This window comes from Sorex fumeus, unplaced genomic scaffold (assembly GCF_029834395.1).
Source record: "Sorex fumeus unplaced genomic scaffold, SorFum_2.1 ptg000003l, whole genome shotgun sequence".
Lineage (NCBI taxonomy): Eukaryota > Metazoa > Chordata > Mammalia > Eulipotyphla > Soricidae > Sorex > Sorex fumeus.
The window spans coordinates 42720071-42741838 of NW_026606060.1; the positions used below are offsets into that span (position 1 = coordinate 42720071).

General features: G+C 40.2%; 1 protein-coding gene across 2 annotated transcripts in view; it reads left to right on the plus strand.

The window, feature by feature from the left end:
- Positions 1 to 21768, plus strand: part of METAP2 (methionyl aminopeptidase 2) — a 39188-nt gene that overhangs the window by 4585 nt on the left and 12835 nt on the right. For both annotated transcript variants that reach the window (XM_056116284.1, XM_056116290.1), the window contains exons 3-4: positions 8743 to 8808; positions 13541 to 13643. In XM_056116284.1, coding sequence (XP_055972259.1) covers positions 8743 to 8808; positions 13541 to 13643 — 169 coding nt within the window. The remainder of the gene's footprint in view (positions 1 to 8742; positions 8809 to 13540; positions 13644 to 21768) is intronic.

The window sequence follows — 21768 nt, forward strand, 5'->3', positions numbered from 1 at the left end:
AAATATATATATTTTATTTCATTTTAGATATATTTAAAATTTATATGTTTGTATGTTATTCCTGTGGGCACTTAGCAATGTGCCAGAAGTAATTTATTCGATTAAAAAAATTTCTTTTGAACTTTGGTACATCTACACAATGGAATACTATGCAGCTGTTAGAAAAGATGGAGTCATGAAATTTACGTACAAGTGGTTCTACATGGAAAGTATCATGCTAAGTGAAATGAGCCAGAAAGAGAGGGACAGACATAGAAAGACTGCATTCATCTGGGGAATATAAAGTAACAGAATGGGAGTTGAACACCCAAGAACAGTTGAGATAAGTACCAGGAGGTCCAAGGCTTGGAAGCCGGCAGGCAGCATATGCTGGAGGAAAAAAGGCAGCTCAGATAGAGAAGGGAACACCAAGTATAGGATGTTTGGAGGTCTCGCTTGGGATGTGAGATGCGTGCTGAAAGTAGACTATAGACCAAACATGATGGCCACTCAATACCTCTATTGCAAACTACAAGACCCTGAAGGAAAGGATGAGCAAAAGGGAATGCCCTGCCACAGGGGTGGGATGGGGTGTAGGGTGGGAGTGCTACTAGGATCATTCGTGGTAGAGAATGGGCACTAGTGGAGGAATGGGTACTCGATCATTGTATAACTGAAACCCAAGCACGAAAGTTTGTAAGTCTACAACTGTACCTCATGGTGTTTCACTAATTAAAAAAAAATTTTTTTTCTTTTGGTGTTTGGGATTGAACCTGGGACTTTACACATGCAGGGCAAGTGCTCCACTACTTAGTATTGTTTAATACATTTTAGTCAGTTTTATTAAGATATAATTTGCCGAGGATAATGTTCACCATTGGGGATTGTGGCGGGCATCCCAGGCAAGGCAGTAACTCCTGATGTGTTGCTTAGAGTACTGTGCATTGGTTCAGGAGCTCAAATTCAGGACTTTCATATACGCAGAGTATGCACACCAACCCTGTGAACTATTTCACTCACCCAGTATTCACTTTTTTTTTTTAAGTTTCTTATTTCCTAGAGCAGTTTTAGGTTCACACCAGAATTGAGCAAAAAATAGAGGTATTACACTGTGTAGTCATCACATCTCCTTTTTCATGTTTGAGCCACACCTGGCAGAGCTCAGGGCTTATTCCTGGCTCTGTACTCAGGTATCACTCCTGACTGGGCTCAGGGACCAAATAGGGTGTTGGAGATTGACACTGGGTTGACCAGGTGCAAAACCAGTGGCCTGTCCACTGTACCATCTCTCCAACCCCATCACAGCATATTTTTAGCTAATACCAGCAGTTAAATAATAAACCTTTACTTAATGGTCTTATCCCATGGTTGTACTATTGTTGTTTGTTTGAGGGCCACACCCAGTAATGCTCAGGCTTAACTCCTGGTTTTATGCTCAGGAATCACGGGTGGTGGTGCTCAGGGGACAATATGGGATAACAGATTGAACCCTGGTTGGCTTTGTGCATGGCAAGTGTCCTACCTACTATACTAATTTTTTGGCTCTAACCCTCCCCCCCCCCTTTTTTTTAAACAAAAAGCAGCATAAAATCTAGAGTAGGTTGGGCAGTGTAATGCTGTATGCCCCTGCTGTATTACACATACATAACCTCTGCTATTAGCAACATTCGTCAGCAAAGATACCTTACTGCAATTGATGAACTTTTGCATATGGGAATCCTGTGGACTGCACTCAGAAATTACTCTTTGTAGTGCTCAGCGCATGCCAGGGATTGAAGCCTGGATGGCTGCTTGGAAGGCAAGTGCCCTACCTGATAGACTCTCTCTCCAGCTCCTATTTATTCCAGCACTTTTATAGTCATTTAACTTTTAAAACACTACTATAGTTGAATATTAAAATAAGTAGTGACTGACAGTCCACCACTCATTCACTACTGCATAGAAAATGTGACTGACAGTTCATCACTCATTCACTACTACATAGAAAATGCCAGCAGTGTAACTCACCCCATTAAGAGGCCTGACACTGAACACCACCCTTCATAAGCTTCTCCATTATAATGGTGCCATCTTTTAAGATTTGGATTAAATTCTACCAGGTTCACTTCATCAATCTCTTCTACTTTCTTCCTCCTGGTAAGGAGTTTTTCTAGCAAAGAGAATTTATTAGAAAAGAGCCATTCTCAGCAAAGTTTACCCTAAATTCAAAGGTTAGGTGACCCTTTTCATATAGTTATAATAAATTGGCATGCCTTCATATAGCACACTTGGTATCTCTGTGTTTTGACTATCTGATCTGGATGAAAAGTAATGACTAGTTGTTAAGAGTATGTATTGGCTTTTGGTAGCCACACAGTTCTTCAACCAACTGTATGTCCATACACACGAATAAATCTTCTCCCACCTAGTAAAAGCAAGATCTTCCTGATCTAAAATAATGACTGAAGTTTCCTGGCTTCAGTCTTGGTTTTTGGTTTCCTTCACTATGGAAATCACCTTCTCCCCTTCCTTTTCCTCCTCCTCCTCCTATTCTTTTTCTGCTCGGGTTACTCCTTGCTCTGTGCTCAGGAATTATTCCTGGTGGTGCTTGGGGGACCATATGGGATGCTGGGATCAAACCCAGCTCAGTTATGTTCAAGGCAAGCACCCTACGCTACCCAATCAGAACCCTAAATTCTTATTTTGTATGAATTCTTAATTTTCTTCCTTAGCTTTTGGGACAGCACAGTACTGCTCCTTTCTTACCACCTTGGCCTTCATCACGGTCATGGTCCTATTGTTCATCGATTTGCTCAAGCAGGCCCAGTAACGTCTCCATCGTGAGACTTGTTGTTACTGTGTTTGGCATATCGAATACGTCACGGGTAGCTTGCCAGGCTCTGCCGTGCGGGTGAGATACTCTCGGTAGCTTGCCAGGCTCTCCTAGAGGGGCGGAGGAATCGAACCTGGCACGGCCTGGCCGGCTGCATGCAAGGCAAACGCCCTACCACTGTGTTATCGCTCTTCGGCCTTCATATTTGTCACAAATTAATTCTTTTGCAGAGTGAGCTTTCTTACTGTATCCTTTCATAAATCTAATAAAACTACAAAGGGTTGATACACTACATTTTTACCTCTCCATTCTCTGCATCCTTCCTCCTCCAAAAATCTTATCAAAGGTAGAACCAAATCTTCCACCTCCTCCACCTTCTATAATTGCTTATATCGTATAGATCCTGTATCAGGTCTCATTTCTTTGTGGAAGAGAGCTTTACATAAGCTTGAGAAATCTGTTTAACATCTCTCTTTCATTTGGTTTCGTAGCGGGATTGTGCTTCAAGGCCAGTTTCCTGAAAACCTTTTAATGTTCTTCCTTGGTGCCATTGGGTTTGATCCCCAAAAATAGAGTAAGTGGTTTCTTTCACCATTTTCTACAACTGATAAAGTTGAGGCTGATTTAGAGAACCAACCTCAGCCTGTTGCTGTGTGCAGCTTAGCTGTCTCTCAGCCAAGCATTCTAGAAAGTTCCCTTCTAATGTATTCATAATACAAGTCTTTTTTAACACAGGTCTTCTACTAGACTTTTCCCTGTAGGGTGTGTTTCACTTTTTTATGGTACTAACTGTAAAGTAAAGGCCCTCCCGTTGATCGTCGATTTGCTCGAGCGGGCCCAGTAACGTCTCCATTGGAGACTTTGTTGTTACTGTGTCTGGCATATTGAATACTCTCGGTAGCTTGCCGGGCTCTCCGAGAGGGGCGGAGGAATCGAACTCGGGTCGGCCATGTTGGCTGCGTGCAAGGCAGACGCCCTACCGCTGTGCTATCGCTCCAGCCCCGGTACTAACTGTAGACTAATTGTAGAAAAGGATTTAATTTTGAGGGATCATTTACTTTTTTCTTTATGGATTATAAATTTTTATCTATTGGGATTTTTATATAAAGTGCAAGTCAAGGATTGAGGTTCCTTTGTTTTTTGCATGTTTAGTTATCTGTATCACTGTATCACTGTCCTCCCTCCCGTTGTTCATCGATTTGCTCGAGCAGGCCCAGTAACGTCTCCATTGGAGACTTTGTTGTTACTGTGTCTGGCATATCGAATACGTCACGGGGAGCTTGCCAGGCTCTGCCGTGCGGGCGAGATACTCTCGGTAGCTTGCTGGGCTCTCCGAGAGGGGCGGAGGAATCGAACCCGGGTCAGCCATGTTGGCTGCATGCAAGGCAAACGCCCTACCGCTGTGCTATCATTTAGTAACTATTCATTGATTTGGGCACATTGTTAAATATAGAAACTATGTCTGTTAATATCTTGGTATCTATGAAAGATAATACAAAAACTATGTCTGTTAAGAATATCTTGGTATCTATGAAAGTTAATACAAAACTATGTCTGTTAAGAATATCCTGGTATCTATGAAAGAAAGACATTAAAACTGAAAGAGCGATAAAATAGTTCAATGAGTATATAAATACTGAGTGTACCATTCTGTTACAAAAGTTTGATAGATGATGGCTATTACTTTATACTGGAATATCAGAGAACAATACTTTATCTTGCATTAAAAACAAAGAAATCCACAGTAAACACTAAAAAATTTTAAGAAATTGCACTTATTATTTTATTTATGTTTTTGGCTTTTTTGGTCACACCTGGTGATGCTCAGGGGTTACTCCTGACTCTACACTCAGGAATTACTCCTGTTGGTATTTGGGGGACCATATGGGATACCTGGGATTGAACCTGGGTCAGCCGTGTTCAAGGCAAACTCCCTACCCACTGTACTGTCATTCTGGCCCTGCAATTTTGTAAGTCAGAGTATTCTCAAATATTGGCGATTTCCTCCTTTTTATTTCTTAGATCATGTTACCATTGTCGTTATACTTCAAATATTTTGTTTCTCAATTAGTTAAAAAAACAAATAAAATGAGTACTTATCGTATGCTTGACATTGCTTAATTTGAGAAATGGTGCCTAAATCCTTAAAATGCTCATAGATGGGTCAATCATAGGGAATTAGTATTAAAAAAGTTGTGGTTAGTATATAAAAAAAATTGTATCTATTTTAGCAAAAGAGAATAACCAATCAGTCACGTGTGATTTTTTTTTCACTGTCTAAATTTTGATATTAACCACTACATTTAAGAGCTTATTCTTACGTGCCAGGGAGATATTACAAGAAGCACTGGGCCTTGCTTGCAGCCAGCCCTGGTTCAAATCCCTGACACCACATATCACCCCCCTCCAGTGGTCATTCCTAAGCACAGAGTAAACCTGAACACTTCTGAGCCGTAAAAAGAATCTCATGCTATACCAATGAAATAACTGAGCTACTAGATGAAACTAGATAAACATTTAAAAGGATAACCAGAGCAATAACCCAGTAGTAGGGCGTTTGCCTTGCACGCGGCCGACCTGGCTGACCCAGGTTCGATTCCTCTCCCCCTCTCGGAGAGCCTGGCAAGCTACCGAGAGTATCTCGCCTGCAGTGCAAAGCCTGGCAAGCTACCTGTGACGTATTCAATATGCCAAACACAGTAACAACAAGTCTCACCATGGAGACGTTACTGGGCACGCGCGAGCAAATCGATGAACCAACGGGAGGATAGTGCTGCTGTGCTACCAGATAGGGTAGTATGGGGGTGTAGATGTTTGCCTTGTATGAGAAGGACCCCCGTTCAGTCACTGGTACTGTGGTACCCTGTGCACTGTCAGGAGTGTTCCCTTAGCAAAGCCAAATGTGACCCCAAAATTAAAAAATTCAAGTGACAAACTAAGGATAAACCAAAGTCAGTCAACTTCTTATTATTTGAGAGACCACTTACTCATCTCTATATTCCATAGAGTTGTGCTTTATATTCGGTCCTTCCGTAATAGAGCCACTCCTGGTAATAATGCACTTGGTGGTGTAGGGTTGAGGGTTCATTGTTTGTCAGTGCTGTGGTTAATTTTCAACTATATGGATGTTTTTTCTATTTACTAAACAAGCCTAATCATCTGTTGTACATTGTTGGTACAGTTTTTCCTATGACATAAACATCAGTATCACTATCATCCTGTTCATCGATTTGCCTGAGCGGGTGCCAGTAACATCTCCATTCATCCCTGTCACGTGCTAGTGTAGCCTGATGGCATATTGGGGGTTCTTTCAGGGGAATGAGGACCATCATTGTTACTGTTTTTGGCATATTGAGTATGCCACGGGTAGCTTGCCAGGCTCTGCCGTGCGAGTGGGATACGCTCAGTAGCTTGTCGAGCTCTCTGAGAGGGATGGAGGCTTTTGGAGCAGCCTCTAATCACCTTTACAGGTGTTCCCAGTCAGGCATATATGCGGGCAGGATTCTCTCCGTAGCCTGCTGGGTTCTCTGAGAGTGAGAAATACTAGAGATAAGAGGTCACGAAGCCTTGAATGTGGCCGCACTTCCGGGAGCTTGGTTTTATAGTCTTTGGATCCTGGCCATTGATGGGGTTACACAGCAGATGGTGGGTGTAACTGTCTAGCTACTGGAAGATGGGAGATCTGGGTGGAGGAGGTCCAGTCCCAAACCAAGAAGGCTTGGAGATCTCAGCCCCAGGTCCCACACACCTGGGTTCCTCTGCTGGTTCCTTCATGTGTGAGACTTGTCCAAGTGTGTGGAGAGTGGTCTCAGCATAGCTGTGGCTGGGTCCCGGAGGTCTTCAGCTGCCGGGACTCTGCTCGGGGCGGAGAGGGAAACTCAACCTGTCCTACAAGGACCCGGTGAGGACAGCCAGGTGCCGGGGCAGGAGATGGCGTTGTTCTCTTTCGGGAGCTTGGTTTTATAGTCTCTGGATCCTGGCCGTTGATGGGGTTACACGGTAGTTGGTGGGTGTAACTGTCTAGCTACTGGAAGATGGGGGATCTGGGTGGAGGAGGTCCAGTCCCCATCCAAGAAGACATAAAAATATGAGACATTAATATTACATGCTGTCCAATAGGCTCTCCGAGAGTGAGCTACCAGTGCCAGGCATTAGCGTCTTAAACAGCATTTTCAGAAACTTAGATCAGATTTTTATACTTAAAGTGTTTTTGTTTTCAAACTCTTTGGGTCACACCTGGTGTTGCATGGGGGTTCTCCTGGCTCATGCACTCAGGAATTAATCCTAGTGGTGCTTGGGGCACCATATGGGATGCTGGGAATCAAACCTGGGTCGGCTGCGTGCAAGACAAACGCACTACCCACTGTGCTATTGCTCCAGCCCCCATTAAAATGTTTTAAGCCATTATTTTGCTTTATTTTTTTCCCCCTAAATGCTATCTTTTCCTTAAAGTTCAAGGGTATGGGCACATATTTATAGATGATTGTGAATGATCGGCAGATAATTATTTTGTGTACTCTTTGTCATGTTTTCCAAGATAGCTTCTTTTTTTTTTTTTTTTAATCATCAGGTTCTTTTGAGAATCTAAGAGCTATGGACTAGGAAAGGTGCCCTGTGATGTTTTGCATGTAATTTGATCAGAAAAAGAACTCCAATAACTATGCAGAAAAGATTTTTTTTCAAGTAAGGCAGGATAGTTTTTACTGAATGAAACTTGCTTATAAAGATGTGAGAGGAGTGAGCAAGGAGAAATGTTTTCAGTAGGGAATACAGGTTACTCCACAGTGGAAATAAGCAGGTAAAGAAACAGAGAGACAAATGAATGATATATTTGAGAGAGAACATGGCCTTGAAGAGGAAGGAAGGATTTATTTTTATTTTTATTTTTTTTTGCTTTTTGGGGTCACACCTGGTGGTACTCAGGGGACCATATGGGATGCTGGGAATCAAATTTGGGTCAGCCGTGTGCAAGGCAAACGCCCTACCCACTATGCTATCGCTCCAGCCCCAGGAAAAATTATTTTTTAATGTGAAACCCTAAATACCTATCATCGGATGAAGAATCTGATGACCTACTCTAGCAGGTCTAATGACCTGCTCTAGCAGGTTTCTATTTGGGATTATCTTGAGCACATTCTTGTTATCTCTTGGAATGCTTTGATGGTGGCATGATGCCGTGAAACATGTTTAAACTGCAAAGCAACATAAAAATAATGTAGCTACATGAAATAACACTCATTATTTTGGGTATATAACCTATTTTTAGCTTTTAAAAATGTGAAATTTAATACTTCAAAAAATTTTTTTTGTTTCATTTTTTGGGCCACACCTTGCTTTGCTCAGGGCTCACTCAGGGATACTACTGGTGGTGCTCGGAATCCATGTCAGGTGCTGAGGGTTAAATCCCAGTTAGGTATGTGAAGGACAAGTGCATTTCCCACTGTACTGTATCTCCAGCTCTTTTTTTTTTTAATTTAAAAAAAAATCTTAATTAGCAATTCTTTCCTGAAAGGCAAAGTAAAAAGTGTTACTTTTGATTCTACAAGTCAAATTCTAATACTTAAATAGCAGTTTGTAAAGTTTTAAGAATATTATTGTTCCCACTTGTCATATATTATTCGAGATGGATTTTTTTTATGATATCAAAAGGGAAGGGGGGGGATGATGTTGGGTAAGAGGGAGGGGTATTGAGTGAACAGTGATCTATGAAAACAAGACCTTTAGTGATGGGCATAATTTGATATACCTATATACATAGAATGAAGAGTTATGAAGCTCTATACCTGAAAATTATAGTGTTTATCATTTTTGCCTCAACTTTAAAGGAAAAGGATCTACTTGGGGATAAAATGTATATTCATAAAAGAAGAGTTGTGTGTGTATGTACTTGTCTGATTGCTCTTTATTCCTATACTTAGAAGGTTGAAATGAATATGAACTTCTTTTTCTAGATGGAGATGGTGATGGAGATGGAGCAACTGGAAAAAAGAAAAAGAAGAAAAAGAAGAAGAGAGGACGTTAGTGTCTTGAATTGATTTTACTTGATAAATTAGAAGTGGTTGCTAACAGGTTTAATAACAACTATTAGCAGGTTTGAAATTAAGATCCTTAGAGGTGGCATTTGGTAAAACTGATAACTTATAAACATGGTGTTTTCTTTAGCTGTTAATTCAGAGGGATGTTATGAGTTAGATGCATTTTGCTGCATATTAGAAATTGATTCCTTAAAATGTGATTTAAAACTTGACTAATTCGAGTAACAATCCAGTCAGGCTGTCACCACATGATAGGTAAAAGTTTAAAATACTTTACAGTCTACCAGTCAAGTTAAAAATTATGAGATTGTTGATGAGTATAGGTAATGAGGCTTCCTATTTCAGTTATATGTATATTGGGGCGGGAATGATAGTGTGGTGGGTATGGTGCTTGCCTTGCAGGCAGCTGAGATGAGTTGGATCCCTGGCTTCCTATATTGTTCCCTGAGTACCGCCAGGAGTAATGCCTGAATGCACAGCCAAGAGTAACTCCTGAGCATTGCCAAGTGTCACCCAAAAAAACATAAAAAAGTATGTATGTGGTGAAATTTTATTCATAGCATTATTTTGCACAATTTCAGATTTGTTTATAATCCTATTTGTATTTTGTGTATATAAATGGCATAACCAAGCTTTTTTTACGAATTTGTAGCTTGTTTAGGACAACCAATGGGAGATTATAGTGTACGAAACAAAGATTGGGGTGAGAAACAAAACACTTCAATCTTGAACGCCCTTTAGACTACTAAGCCATAGAGAAGCTTTCTTTTCCTTTCTTTTAAAATTGTTTAGGCTTAAATTTTGTGAATCAAGAATTTTGAAAATGACTTCAGTTATTACCTAAATTGAGAGAAATACATGTTATTTTTTAAGAAAGTTCTTGAATTTGCCAGCCATTTCTTTTGATGTTTTTTTCTAAGTGGAAAAGAAGTAAGTTTCTGTGCTTGTTAGACTTTCTCTTCTTTTCGGAGTCCTGTCCCTCCCGTGGGCTGTTTAGTCACTACATATTTGCATTCAGGAATCTTATTGGAATTATAAGATCATATTCCTTCCATTCAAAAATTGTTAAAAAAGTGTTTTTGTGAGGTGTGGTATTATTCAAGAAGTACCTGAGAGAACTATTTGACCAAATGCTCTTAATTTGCCCGCTACAAAGTTAGATAATAAGGAGTTATGCTAAAGGACTGCATTCTTTGGAAGAATTCTTCCACTGACAGGTATTTTAGTCTGATGCCATTCGCCTTTATGCCATTATGCCTCCTCTGAGGATGTTGAACTTACCATTTAATATTTAACTTTAAGAGCATTTTCAAGAGAGCTTTTTTGTCTTAGAATCAAGAATGTGCATTTCCTGAGTAGGTAATGTGTTTTTATTTCAGAAACATGAACTAGTGCAGTCACCAGCTTTTCTTTTTAATGATGGCTGGTAAAGGGCACAGAGCCAAAATCTGTGGTGTTTGTGTTGGCCATAGTTTAGACCCTATTTCTTTTGTTTTTAGATCACACCCTACTGCTGTTTAGGGGCTTACTCCTGGCTCTACGCTGAGGGATCACTCCTGGCATGGGTTGGGAGACCATTTGGGTGCCAGGGATTGATCCTTGGTCAGCCATGTGCAAGGCAAATGTCCTGCCCACTGCGCATCAGTCAAGTTCTATTTTAGATTCTATTTTGTTCCTTTTTTTTTTTTTTTGTAATTTTGATCCTTGTCTTGCAATTACATTCAGTATCTCTTACTTGTGTGTTTTAGATACTCTGGTAGACTTAACCATAACTCTCTTTGGTCCTAGCCAAAATAAGTAATCATGGGCATGTCTTTTGTTTTTTAAATTTATTTTTTAATTGAATCACTGTGAACTGCACAGTTAAAAAGTTGATCATGATTGGTTTCTTTCATGCAATGTTCCAGCACCCATCCCTTCACCTGTGTGTATTTCCCACCACCAATTATCCCCTCTCGCCACTACCAGCATGCCAATCATAAGCAGTCTTTGCCCAAATTTTTTTTATTTGTACATTGAGAAAATTAGAAATGATAGTCCATAATAACTGCAGTCTGGATTATTACAGATCATTAAATAGTTTTGGTTAATAACTTGATACACATAATTTTTATAGTATAGTCAAGATTTGATCTGGCTCTTCATATTGTAGATGAGAAAACTGAGAAACTATATTTTTCTAAGTCACAGTTAATAAGTAGTAAAACAAAGATTTCCACTCATAATTTTTTTTTATTGGGGGGGTTACACCCAGCAATGCTCAGGTGTTACTCCTGGCTCTTCACTCAGGCATTATTCCCGTTCGTGCTAGGGGACCTTATGGGATGCTGGGGATCAAACCTGGGTTGACTACATGCAAGGCGAATGCCTTATCTACTATACTATCGCTCCAGCCCCCATTCTTACTTTTTTTTTTTTTGCGTCACACCCGGCTATGCACAGGGGTTACTCTACCCGCTGTGCTATCACTCCAGCCTCACTCTTGCATTTTTATTATAAGGTATTTCTTTCTCTGGTTTTAAATTTCTGATAATTTTAAAAATCATCGTTTCTAAGTAACACTGGGAGAAATCTCTGGTATATAGCCAGTGACCCAAAAGTCAAAATTTAAAAATAACAGACATGAGGCTGGAGCCATAGCACAACGGGTAGGGGTTTGCCTTGCAGGTGGCCAACCCAAGTTCGATTCCCAGCATCCCATATGGTCCCCTGAGCACTGCCAGGAGTAATTCTTGTGCATTGCTGGGTGTGACCCAAAAAGCATTAAAAAAAAAAACTAGACATAAAAGTCAAAGGGGAGGGGCTGGAGGCATACATAGCACAGTGGATAGAGAGCACTTGCCTTGCATGCAGCTGAACCACTTTCGGTACCTGACATCTCACACGGTCTCCTTAACCTTGCCAGGAATGATCCAAGTACAGATCTAGCAGTGAGTCCTGAGCGCTACTGTGTGTGACCCATAAACCAAAATGTGCACGTGTGCGCGCGCACACACACACACACAGGACACAGTGATATGATCTTGTTTGGATCTTTTGTTTGTATTCCTGGCAGTGCTCAGAGATCACTCCTGTCAGGGCTTGGGACCATATAGGATGTCGAGGTTTGATCCCTAAATTAGCCACATGCAAGGAGTCTTGTTTGTTTAATTTTGTGGAGCCAGGGATTGAACCTATCTTATGTTTTAAATAGCAGTTGAGGTTTTATCCTTAACACCATATATGGTCCCCAGCACATTACCAGTAGTGACTTAAGAGCATAGAGCCGGGAATAGCCCTGTGCTCTGCAGGGAATGACCCAAACTCCTCCCCAAAATAAAAGTCAATTTTAGTACCTTAAATTAATAAAAGGAATGTTGACAAGTTCAAGGTTTGCAAAAATGGTTTGTCATAGAGACACTTAAAATTGTTATAGGGAGGAATCAGTAAGATAATCCATTTTTTAAAAGTTAGTTGCAAAGAATAACTAGAATACATGAAAGGGAAAGAGATGTGAAAGTAAGAAGAAAGAACTTTTTATATATAGCTTTCTCCAAATTAATAGATTTAACTCTGGGGAAATAGTAACTACGCCATTGTTAGCAGCTTAGAGCCGTTTGTCAGGGATGCTAAGACAGTGATTCTAAAACATAAAGCTAAATTAAATGCTGTCTTAGATTTTGTTTGGTTTTATAATTCTGAGTCTTTTTGGAGGAACCCATGACAGTGTTTCTCAAGTTTATTTCATCATTCATTGAACACGTCTAAGCATAGTGTTAAGAGAGAATACCAATTTGGTGTTTATGAGGTACCCAGAGTTTGACTTAAAGGCAGTTACTAAGAAGTTCTTAGATAAATGATTTATCTATAATTTTTTTCATAGATAAACACAAAGTATTTGCATTTCCTCACCATTGTAAATTAAAAGCAAAATAGTGCTAAGATTTAAGAAAAAAAAAACCAAAACGTAAAATCAGTTAAAATTTAAAGAAAGTCAAATACTGACAATAATTGTCAAAAGCTGCAGTATACATGGAAGGTCCTTTGTGACTACCTGAATTAACTCAACTTTCTGGCATTCCTTGGATATAGCATTAATCACTAAAAGGCATTTCATATGCTAAGAACTGTTCTTAAGTATTTTTAAAATGTAAGAAGATACTTTTAAAAAAACTTGTAGAAATAAATCTTGAAGTATCTTTTTAAAGCATCTAAATCTAGTGACATCTTTTTTTTCTCTCCAAATTTTATCAAAGCACCTTGAGTTATTTTAATGACATCTTTTAAAATGTAATTTAAGAAATAATGTCTTTGAAACAATACAAAATTACACAGCTTTTTAAAAGGTATCTGAAAGTCCCTATATGGTTATTTAAAGTCTTTTAGAAATATATTCTTGACTCTTAGATCTTTGAAGTTTTTTTCTTTTAACAGTAGTTTTCTATTTTTACTTTATTGCCCTAGATTTATTTTATTGCTGCTTCTTTGATATTTAGTTATGCCAAGGCAATACTGTTTAAAAGTATAATGGAATTCTAAAGAGTTGAATGTTTCTTTCCCTAAGCAAAAATGAATCAGATGAAGTTATGAACTTTTTTCTTTTTTTTATTCTAAGATAATAGTAAGGAGGTGACTCAAAATTAGAACCGAAAGCAACCATTAGGAACTGAAAAAACTGCAATGATAACTGCTTATTTTTAACTATGGATGTTAATGCTTTATTTGTATTTCACAGCAAAAGTTCAAACAGACCCTCCCTCAGTTCCAATATGTGACCTGTATCCTAATGGTGTATTTCCCAAAGGACAAGAATGCGAGTACCCACCCACACAAGATGGGTAAGGATCATAAAATAACTTTTAGTTTGACTTTTAAAAACAGTAGTTTAGTAGTAAAGTATACTTGATATTTTTTTCCCTCAGAACTTTCCTCCACTACCTTAATAAAAGCTTGTGAATTTGTAGTAGAAACAATATTAAGCAAAATAATTGGAACTGTTAATGAACTGTAGAGGTAGTACAGAGGTTAAGGTGCCTCACCTAGCACACAGCCAAGCCTGGTTAAATCTCCTTGGGCACTACCAGCAGTGATTTCTGAGCACAGAGCAAGGTGTATGCTCTGAGCACTACTGGTGCAGCTCAACACCTTCTCCTCCACCCTCACCCAAAAAAAGTATGCTGAAATATGGAGATCATGAAGAAGAATGAAAAGCTTATTGATAAAAATGAATATAAAACAGCTAACTTATCTGTGATTTAAAAACTTGATATTTGAACACTGATTTGCAGTGAACTCAACTTTTTTCTCCCCAAAAATTGTTTCTGCAAGGCATTGTGAATGACTTCCATTTTGAGTTTCTGTGAAGAGCAGGAACTGAATAATGTGAGGGCTGATGCCTTTTGGTTGAGTTTATTTCTGAAAATTATTTACAGGAGGTTTATCTTACAGAAGGTTATCTTCCTTCCTAACCCTATAGTTTTTAGCTATAAACTTAAAAAAATTTTTTTAATGATTTACCAAAATAATGTCGTAGAAACAATTGTTTCATGCAACATATGGTTAAATTGCAGTTATAATAACAAGTATAGGGTCTTAAACAGGTTTGGGAACATATTCAACCAATTCTGAAGGATTCATTTAAGCTGGTTAATAAACCTTCATGGTGGCATTATTTAGAATAATAAAAGATTTAAGGAACTGGAGAGATAGTACATTAGGATAATAAAAGATTTAAGGAACTGGTGAGATAGTACAGTGGGTAGGGTATTTGCCTTGCATGTAACCAACCTGGGATCCATCCATAGCTTGATATATGGATCACCCAAGCTCCACCAGGATAGATTTCTAAATGCAGAGCCAGAGTGGTCCTGGGCATCACTGGTGTGGTTCAAAAATTAAAAATAGAAAAATAAGAGTTGAAGTTAAGACCAGGTTACATGCATTGGAATCCTGGCTCTTAACACTTTACTTGCTTTTTGTCTTAGGTAGTTGTTTATGTCTGTGCTTTAGATTTCTCATCCATAAAATGGACACTTCATTGGTGGGATCAAGGGACAGTAGCATGTAAGGCGCTTACAAGAGCAGTAGTCATATAGTAAGAATTAAGTGTTGATTACTGCTATTACTCGGAAGTCCATCAGCCATATTGATACTTGAAATTCAATGGGTTTTGGTCATTGAACCAAGGAATCAAGAGAATTGTAATCTTGTGGTTGCAGTGATGGTGAAGAAAACTTATACTACAGCATTGCTTCAATAACAAATTTTTTTCTTGTAAAAAGAATGCAGTTCTATTTTTGATGCAGTTATATTTTCATACCTTCTTCACTCCCAGTACTCTATAAAATTGGAATTTATGACTTGGTTTCTTTACTTTGAACTTAAAGTTCCTCTATTACTGTCCCTGTCTTATGCAATAGAAATATTAATACAGTAATCGATTTCTTTATTAATCCACTGATCCGTTTATTTCTTAAGTAAATTCAATTTTGACTTGGTGTCAGAAACTAAACTTTATAATTTGTTTAAGTGGGTCTTCAGGGGCTGGAGCAATAGCACAGCGGGTAGGGCGTTTGCCTTGCATGTGGCCGTCCCGGGTTCGATTCCCAGCATTCCATATGGTCCCCCAAGCACCGCTAGGAGTAATTCCTGAGTGCTGAGCCCAGGAGTAACCCCTGAGCATGGGCTGGGTGTGACCCAAAAAGCAAATGAAAGAAAAAAAAGTGGGTCTTCAGTCTTTTTCTACACAAATAAATGCTCCGCGTGGTTTGGAAAAAATGTCCTGGTTCCCGCATGCCCGAGCTATGCTCGTAGAGACTCATGGTCACCAGGGTTCCATCTGGAGAAGGCGGGATGCAGCACCTACCCCTTCTGGGACCTCCCTATGAGATCGGCTCTGTTTGGGACTTGGAGTATTCTCTGGGAGCTGTGGTGCCCTCTAGCAGTGTTCTTCTTTGTTGCTGTGTTGTTTTTTATGTTTTCCTGAGCAACCAACCCAGGTTTAATCCCAGCATCCCCTGTGGTCACCCAGTCTCTGCCAGGAGTAATTCTTGAGTGCAGAGACAGGACTAACCCCTGAGCATCACTGGGTATGGCCCAAAAAGCAGAGAAAGAAAAAATTTTGTCACAAAAATTTTTAACAAAATGAAAACTTATCTTTTCCTCCTTAGTATGTTTATTGCAAAATAAGCATTACAAAGCTAGTTTAACTATTTTGTTTTTAAAACAATGGAAGATGATGTTACTAATATAATAACAGTACGTCTTGGGGTAATAGCTATAGATTGATCTTTTCTTCTTTTTCTGTTTATTGTCAGATATTAAATCTAGGGTGTCAGCCTTGTGAGGTGAGCACTTTACAGTTGAACTATATATTTCACTCCTTTCCCTCCCATATATTAAAGGCATCATTTTATGCTGTAGTGGTGAAATATAGGAAGAGATTGAGATTGTGGATTGTTTTCTTTTAAATAGTAAAATTTAAAAAATATTATATATTTTCTGACATTAATATAATCATTTTCAGATGGAGTAGAGGCAGTGTCTTTACAGATTTGCTAAAGCATTTCATATTCTGTATCTTGCTTCATTTCTTTTCTTAATAACTTCCTGAGAAATAAATGAATTAAGTCAAAGGACTTGCCATTATAATTACCATTCAGCTCATGCACTTATTAGCATTATTTGGGTTTAACTTGTTTTTATATTTAAAATGGTAATTCCAGGGACTAAGGGTTTGATTCAGCAGTAGAGTCTCAGAGTTTGATTCCTGGCACTAAAAAATTAAAATATTCCATACTATGTATATATGGTTCACTAGTGTGTAAACACAAAAAGATAGCAGCGGTCTATCTCTTCTGCCACCTGTGTTCGGTAGCCTCGCGCCGCTTGAGGTCGATGGCGGTGGGCAGGCAAAGGAAGGAGACAAGGGCCAGGCTAGTTGGTGTCAGTTGCAGTTTATTCCATTCCCATCTCCATTCTCCTCTTGATTCTCCTCCTGCTTCTGCCTCCCCTGGCTACTTCATTCTTCTTCTCTATCCCCCTTCATCCTCCTTCTCCTTCTGGAGACTGGATCCCTCAGCCCACTCTTACAGTCTCATTATATCCCCATCCTTCCCCCCCACCCCACCCACCCCCCCGCCCCCCCGCATGAGGGGTTGGGGTAACAATTACACATAGGTGTGGTCACAATCAATAGGGGTAAAGTTCTTTCTCTTGGGGAAAGCCGCTTCTAGGACAGATTCTCATTTAGCAGGTCCACCTACCCTAGGGCGGAATCCCATGGGTATGTGTCTCCTCTCCTTGTCCAACAAACATATAAGCATTCATAATATAAATCATTTTGTATGGACACAATAAGAAATACTTTAAGCTTATAGAATTGCCTCCTAGGGCCATCTCAATTTCAGACTGCAGTGCTCAGGCCAGATAGTCTTTCCTATCCTAGCAGGGTCCTAGTCTCATCGTTACTTCTGATCATGACAGCATTTGTCTATGATCAAGCTCTTATAGTTAAGAATCGTGGCACTTTGGCCTGGTCCATTTCGATGCCAGGGTAGCTCACAGCTTGCTCTGGGTTCATTCAGTACCTCCTCGGGAACCTGCTTTTGGGGTGCTAGGAACTAAGGGTAACTGAGGCTTAAGTCGGGATAGCAGATGAAAGTTACCCGGGAGTGAAAAAAAAAAAGCCCTCCCGTTGATCATCGATTTGCTCGAGCGGGCCCAGTAACGTCTCCATTGGAGACTTTGTTGTTACTGTGTTTGGCATATTGAATACGTCACGGGGAGCTTGCCAGGCTCTGCCGTGCGGACAAGATACTCTCGGTAGCTTGCCGGGCTCTCCGAGAGGGGCAGAGGAATCGAACTCGGGTCGGCCATGTTGGCTGCGTGCAAGGCAAATGCCCTCCCGCTGTGAATAATACCCGGGAGTGAATAATACTCAAAACCAATTAAATCCTAAATTAATCACTTCACTTAATCACTTAATCCCCGTTATTCATCGATTTATTCGAGTGGGTGCCAGTAACGTCTCCATTCATCCCGGTTGCGTGCTAGCGTAGCCCAATGGTATCTGTTCGTTTTAGGAACATGTAGAGCCTCAAACCGATCATTTAGGGTCTTGACGAAGAAGTCTGACCATCTTATAGGTGGGCGTCCACATGATCTTTTGATGTCTCGTGGAATCCAATCAGTAATGGCTCTAGTCCAGCGGTTGTCTGTAAACCTCATTACATGTCCAGCCCATCTGATTTTTGATGTCTTGGCAAATGAGACAGCGTCTCTGATTCTTGAGCGTTGACGAAGATCAGAACTCCGGATTCTATCTCTCATTTGAGTGAATCGTGATATTCCAAGCATAGTTCTTTCGATTCCTCTTTGAGAGACCCGAATAGTGTTCTCATCCTGTTTTCGTAGGGTCCAGGTCTCTGAGGCATATGTTAATGCAGGAAGAATAGTGGAATCAAAGAGATGTGCTCGTAGTTGGAGGTTCTTTGTCCTTTTAGTTATTTCTTCAATGCTCTTGAAGGCATTCCAAGCCGCTCTCTTCCTCCTGCGTAACTCAGGTGCCAGGTCATTCATCATGTTGATTTCTCGACCTAAGTATATATAACTGTTGCATTCGGAGATGGTGGTTCCGTTGAGAGCGAATGGAGCGTCAGGAACAAGGCTGTTTCTCATAAACATTGTCTTCGTAAGATTCAGCTGTAGTCCAACCTTTCCACACTCACGGTCAAAGTCCGCAAGCATTTGTGCCGCTTGGTTGATGTTTGGTGTTATTAGAACGATGTCATCAGCAAAGCGGAGGTGGTGTAGTTGCCGATCATCTATCTTCACTCCCATGTTTTCCCATTCTAGTCGTCGCATGATGTTCTCGAGGGTGGCACTGAAGAGTTTTGGTGAAATGGTATCACCCTGCCGAACCCCTCTCTTGATATGGATGATTACTTCTTTGTAGAATGGTGAGATCTTGGTAGTGAATCCGCAATAGAGCTCACGAAGGATCCTGATGTATTGAGTTTGTACGCCCTGATTGGCTAGGGCTTCCATGACCGCTTCCGTCTCAACAGAATCAAAGGCCTTCTTTAAATCAATGAACGTTAGACAGAGCGGCATCTTGAACTCCCGAGATACCTCAATGAGCTTGGTTATTGTGTGGATATGGTCGATGGTACTGAATCCTTTTCGGAATCCAGCTTGTTCACATGGTTGTCCTTCATCTAGTGTTCTGCTAATCCTATTCAGGATGACTCGAGTGAATAGTTTGTAGATGACAGACAATAGGCAGATTGGGCGATAGTTGCCAATGTCGTGGATGTCTCCTTTCTTGTATAGTAGTACAGTCTTGCTGGTTTTCCATTGGGATGGAACCTTGCATTCAGACAGGTAGCGTGTGAAGAGTCGAGCTAATGTATTGATGAGTACTGATGGTAAGTTCTTCAGGTGTTCAGGTCTGATCTTGTCTGGGCCAGGTGCTTTTTGTTTCTTTACCGATGAGATGGCATGTTGGATTTCGGAAGGGAGAACATTGGGAACGACATATCCATCATGTGGTATGTGGTATGTGGGCAAGTGGATGTGGCTATTAAAGAGATCTGAGTAGAATTCATGAATAATCTTCTCCATTGCCCTTCTGGAAGATGTGATAGATCCATCATGATGTCGGAGGGCAGTCATCTTGGTTTTGTAGTTGGTGAAGGACAGGCGGGCATTACGAATGTTTTTCCTAGCTTCTGCTGCATCTACTAGTACTGCTGCTCTCCTGTTTTTGAGGTCATCCTTGATGGCTTTTCTGCACTGTTTTGCCAGTTCGGACGTTTGCTTGTGGTTGCCTGAGGCACGTGCCACGCCACGTTGGCGAATAAGTTCAAGAGTGTTCGAAGAAAGACGGTTTTTTGTGGTTATCTCTCTCTTGGCATTCCTTGCACAATCATGGAGGTGCTGAATCATTCGATCGTATTCCTCATCAATGTTGTCAATGACGGCATCTTCCCATGTTGCTGCAACAGAGCCAAAGAGTTCCCAGTTGGTGGTTGTTCTGGGAGTCTTCTTCTTAAACCTTGCATTCTTTTCTCCTCGTTCTGTGAGGTAGAATTTTGCACGAAGAAGACGGTGGTCTGATCCCGTTTGGAATTTTGGGACAACAGCAACATCGGTTAGGCAAAACCGCCGATTGAATATGATGTGGTCTATTTCATTGTGGAACCGTCCATCGGGAGACTCCCATGTCCAACGTTTAGATTCAGCCTTTTGGAATTGTGAGTTACCATGGAAGGTTTTGGTTGACATGATGAACTCAGACAGTCTGTCACCTTGTTCGTTCCATTCCAGGCCATGGGTTCCGATGTGGAGTTCATCGACTGATCTTCTTGGTCCTATCTTGGCATTAAAATCACCGACAATGATCTTGTAGAAGGTGTGATCTTCTTTATAGAATTTCTCCAGCTCCATGTAATCCTAAATTACAAAGCATAATAGTAACTGTCTTCCTGTATCTATACAAAAAGGACATTGCATTAAAATAAACTATTCAAAAGACATAAGGAGAGGAGAAAGGCAATATTAACGTAAAATACAAGTTCAGTGTCCTAGAAGGATCTACCCTTAAAAATTAACAGAGTCTGATTAGGGGGAAAAGCTGATTAACTGATTGGGGGAAAAGAACATAGAGAAGTTGTTACAGATAAATGAAGGAATGGGAGTGACTCGGGAGCACTGTGATGGGTGTAACCTGATAAACCTAACCTCCTTGTGGCAAGAGAGAAAGGACAAATCAATTGTTATCCTACAACTAGTGTTCCTTAGCATTTTGCCACATTTAAGACATTCCACTTTAGTGTGGAAAATATGGGACCGAGCGATAGTGCAGCCAGTAGGGCATTTCACTTGCAGCCTACTTGGCTTCAGTTCCCAGTATCCCATAAGGTCCTTTGAGCACTACCAGGAGTAATTTCAGAGTGCAGAGACAAAAGTAACCCCAGATCATCTCCGAATGTGATGCCCAAAATAAACAGATCTTGATATGTTTTGAGCTGAAATCCGAAAGACATGTTGAGTATTAACTAGTTTCACCACGCAGCCCTCATTAACCTTCCCAGAATTTTATTCATAACACCAGATTAGCCAGCAACCTCCACAGGGTTCCTTGGACAATACTGTACTACAGAAGTAAACGTAAGTTACTCCTAGAAAAGGAGGGAAACTATGCCCTAAAAAAATTGGTATTGACTAAGAAGAAAATATAAGACTCAGTAAGAGTTTTTGGGGTCTGGCCAAAGGCACAGCAGCAATTTTGGGGTATCTGGAAGTCTGAAGGTGCCCTTGGGCTGTTGATGCACTCGCCTCACAGGTACAGATTGACCTGCTGGCGGCACCATACCCCCTGAATATTTACTTTTTATACTTTTTTAAGATTAGTTATTAGAAAAAAATTGTGATGACTATTATAGTATGTTTTTTAGATGTGATTTTTTAAAAATTTTGCATCTGTAGAAGTATGAACAGTTACTATGAAAATTTTAATAGTTATTTCTAAGTGTAGTAGACAGTTTGTGGAATTCATGTTAATTTTAGAAACTTTACATATTTGTAGAGAACGATTAGGAAATATATGTAAGCATAAAGAAAATAAGAATCACCTTAATTCTTCCAGTGAATTTAAAACAAGGTTAGCGTGTGGATTTTTTCTCTCCAATGCTTTTTTGTTTTTTGTTTTGGGGCCACGCCCTGCTGCTGTTTTCAGAGCTTACTCCTGGCTCTGCACTCAGGGATCATTCCTCCTGGTCCTCTTGTTGATGATGGGATGCTGGGGAGTACCTGGTCAGCTGTGGGCAAGGCAAAACACCCTACCTGCTACATTACTGCTCCTGCCCTTCTAATACTCTTTATATAAAAGGGTTTATTATGAATACCTGGGAATGTTTTCCTCCCACCCATCAACTCCTATTATTTTGTGTAGGTAGAGTC